Raw genomic sequence first — 4,066 nt, 5'->3', positions numbered from 1 at the left:
CAGTTATAAACGTGAAGAAACACTAGAGTGACAGTTAGGTAAATGTGAGGAAATCTAACACTAAAGTGACAGTTATAAAAATGTGAGGAAACTAAAGTGACAGTTATAAATGTAAGGAAACCAACACTAAAGTGACAGTTATAAATGTAAAGGAAACTAACACTCAAAGTGACAGTTTATAAATGTGAGGAAACTAAAGTGACAGTTATAAATGTGAGGAAACACTAAAGTGACAAGCTATAAATGTGAGGAAACTATAAAGATAGTTATAATGTGAGGAAACGAACACTAAAGGACAGTTATGAATGAGGAAACTAATACTAAAGTATAACAACATGAGAACACAAGTGACAATATAAATGTGAGTGGGAACACAAAGGACATATGGTCGGAGAAACACCAAAGACAGTTATAAATGTAAAGAAACCATGACAGTAATAATGTGAGGAAACCAGTTACATATAATGGAGGAACAATAGTGACAATTATAACAAAGAGAAATCAGGCAAGAGAAGCAATGAAGAAATCAAAGTTTTATTATAGATATGAATGTGAGGGAAAATCCAAAGTGACAGTTATAAATGTGAGGAAACCAAGGTGACAGTTATAAATATGAGGAAACGAACACTAAAGTGACAGTTATGAATGTGAGGAAACTAACACTAAAGTGACAGTTATGAATGTGAGGAAACTAACACTAAAGTGACAGTTATAAATGTGAGGAAACACGAAAATGACAGTTATAATGTGAGGAAACACTAAAGAGACAGTTATAAATGTGAGGAAAACCAACACTAAAGTGAAGAAAATGTGAGGAAACTAACACTAAAGTGACAGTTAAGAATGTGAGGAAACTAAAGTGACACTAACAAAGTGACAGTTATAAATGTGAGGAAACTAAAGTGACAGTTATGAATGTGAGGAAACTAAAGTGACAGTTATGAATGTGAGGAAACTAAAGTGACAGTTATAAATGTGAAGAAACTAAAGTGACAGTTATAAATGTGAAGAAACTAAAGTGACAGTTATAAATGTGAGGAAACACTAGAGTGACAGTTATAAATGTGAGGAAACTAAAGTGACAGTTATAAATGTGAGGAAACTAAAGTGACAGTTATGAATGTGAGGAAACTAACACTAAAGTGACCGTTATGAATGTGAGGAAACTAACACTAAAGTGACAGTTATAAATGTGAAGCAACACTAGAGTGACAGTTATAAATGTGAGGAAACACTAGAGTGACAGTTATAAATGTGAGGAAACTAAAGTGACAGTTATAAATGTGAGGAAACACTAGAGTGACAGTTATAAATGTGAGGAAACTAAAGTGACAGTTATAAATGTGAGGAAACTAAAGTGACAGTTATGAATGTGAGGAAACACTAAAGTGACAGTTATAAATGTGAGGAAACTAAAGTGACAGTTATAAATGAGAAACTAAAGTGACAGTTATGAATGTGAGAAAACACTAAAGTGACAGTTTTAAATGTGAGGAAACACTGAGGTGACAGTTATGAATGTGAGGAAACACTAAAGTGACAGTTATAAATGTGAAGCAACACTAGAGTGACAGTTATAAATGTGAGGAAACACTAGAGTGACAGTTATAAATGTGAGGAAACTAAAGTGCCAGTTATAAATGTGAGGAAACTAAAGTGACAGTTATGAATGTGAGGAAACTAAAGTGACAGTTATAAATGTGAGGAAACACTAGAGTGACAGTTATAAATGTGAGGAAACTAAAGTGACAGTTATAAATGTGAGGAAACTAAAGTGACAGTTATGAATGTGAGGAAACACTAAAGTGACAGTTATAAATGTGAGGAAACTAAAGTGACAGTTATAAATGTGAGGAAACTAAAGTGACAGTTATGAATGTGAGGAAACACTAAAGTGACAGTTTTAAATGTGAGGAAACACTGAGGTGACAGTTATGAATGTGAGGAAACACTAAAGTGACAGTTATAAATGTGAAGCAACACTAGAGTGACAGTTATAAATGTAAGGAAACTAACACTAAAGTGACAGTTATAAATGTGAGGAAACTAAAGTGACAGTTATAAATGTGAGGAAAATAACACTAAAGTGACAGTTATGAATGTGAGGAAACTAATACTAAAGTGACAGTTATGAATGTGAGGAAAATAACACTAAAGTGACAGTTATGAATGTGAGGAAACTAATACTAAAGTGACAGTTATGAATGTGAGGAAACTAACACTAAAGTGACAGTTATGAATGTGAGGAAACACTAAAGTGACAGTTATAAATGTGAAGAAACACTAGAGTGACAGTTATAAATGTGAGGAAACTAACACTAAAGTGACAGTTATAAATGTGAGGAAACTAAAGTGACAGTTGTAAATGTAAGGAAACTAACACTAAAGTGACAGTTATAAATGTAAGGAAACTAACACTAAAGTGACCGTTATAAATGTGAGGAAACTAAAGTGACAGTTATAAATGTGAGGAAACACTAAAGTGACAGTTATAAATGTGAGGAAACTAACACTAAAGTGACCGTTATAAATATATTTGTGTATAAATGATGGTAGTGGCTAATATTTAACACAATACACATTTTTTTTAAAACATGATATGCTTCAGTTTGCTGCCATATGACTGGTTTCACATTTGTCTCCAGTGATCATAAGGTCAAATAGATCTTAATCAATTGTCGTTTATATTTACAATCCCCTTATCCCAACGGCTTACTCATTCACCTAGCTTTAATCAATAGCTCTTCTCAATTTGTAAATTGCAGTGCGTGGAGAATGGTGTAATTTCTATCTGGAAATATACTGTAGAAGTGGTTCCACTTGGAACCGACAGGTTGCTCCACCTTGTTAATCATGCATAAAAGTGGTGGAATTATGAGGGAATTAAGTCAAGGTAGCCTAGTAGTTAGAGCGATGGACTATTAAACGAAACGTTTAAGGTAAAAATCTGTCGTTCGGCCCCCTGAACAAGGCAGTTAACCCCACTGTTCCTAGGCCGTCATTGTAAATAAGAATTTGTTCTTAACTCACTTGGCTAGTTAAATAAATCCATAAAAAATGTGGTGTATCTTCAGACAAACGAACAGCGGGTGAATGACATGCTACTCTCATGCTTCAATTCAAGGTCAGAATACAGGTAGAGAGAAAAAGTCCATTAAAACAAAGGAAATTACGTTCCATTTCCACACGCTTAACTCGGGTCGGAATCCCCTCCCCCCATTGGTCAAAAGTAGTGTACTAAATAAGGAACGGAGTCCCATTTGTGGGATACGGTGTGCCAGTCTGTTGCTGCTCTCTGGACAACTCCTAAAATAATGATTTGAAAGTCAGAGATATTGTCCTTTAGTGTACATTTATTACAATCAAAAACAAAGTGTTCCATGCCAGGGAGAATCTGTTCCTGACTTAACCAATGACAGAAAAGCCAAAGTTGGTGATTTGCTGCCACCTGCAGTTTATAGAAAGTTTTCTCTCAAGTATAATTCCTTAGCTGATCCTTCCTGATGACCTGAGTGGAATCATGTGATCCTTAACCACAGGAGGTTGGTGGCACCTTAATTCGGGAGGACTGGTTTGTGGTAATGGCTGGAGTGGAATCTGTGGAATGGTATCAAACACATGGTTTGATGCCGTTCCATTTGCTCCGGTCCAGACATTATTATGAGCCGTCCTCCCCTCAGAAGCCTCCACTGTCCTTAAACCATAGGATGTCCCACCCAGTCGACTACTTAAAAATGGTGGAAGTCAATGGCAATGTCCATGCAAAACAAAACGGGGTTATTTCTAAACACTGATGATTGTCCATTTCTATGGTTCAGGCTCATTGCTCCAGCTCATAGCGGTTGATGTTCTCCAGTTTGCGCCTGAGCTCCTTGAAGTCCGGTCTGTCTGCAGGGTTGTCACTCCAACAGGCCAACATGAGTTTGTAGAGTAAGTTTGGACATTTCTCTGGGGCTGGCATCCTGTAGCCAGCGATGATCTGACGGTATACCTCGTAGTTGTTGTAGCCTGGATTAAACAGGATATGCAGAGAGACAATAAGCAGGATATGCAGAGAGACAATAAG

General features: G+C 36.2%; 1 protein-coding gene across 1 annotated transcript in view; it reads right to left on the bottom strand.

The window, feature by feature from the left end:
* Nucleotides 1-3,333: 3,333 nt before the first annotated feature.
* The window catches only part of LOC135503874 (protein-tyrosine kinase 6-like), a 56,652-nt gene continuing 55,919 nt past the window's right edge, over nt 3,334-4,066 (bottom strand). The window contains exon 9 of the mRNA XM_064922045.1: nt 3,334-4,008. Coding sequence (XP_064778117.1) covers nt 3,821-4,008 — 188 coding nt within the window. The 3' untranslated portion in view covers nt 3,334-3,820. The remainder of the gene's footprint in view (nt 4,009-4,066) is intronic.

The sequence above is a fragment of the Oncorhynchus masou genome, chromosome 18, assembly GCF_036934945.1.
Source record: "Oncorhynchus masou masou isolate Uvic2021 chromosome 18, UVic_Omas_1.1, whole genome shotgun sequence".
NCBI lineage: Eukaryota > Metazoa > Chordata > Actinopteri > Salmoniformes > Salmonidae > Oncorhynchus > Oncorhynchus masou.
The sequence above is the reverse complement of the archived record's forward strand: the minus strand, read 5'-3'. Positions and strand labels throughout refer to the sequence as shown.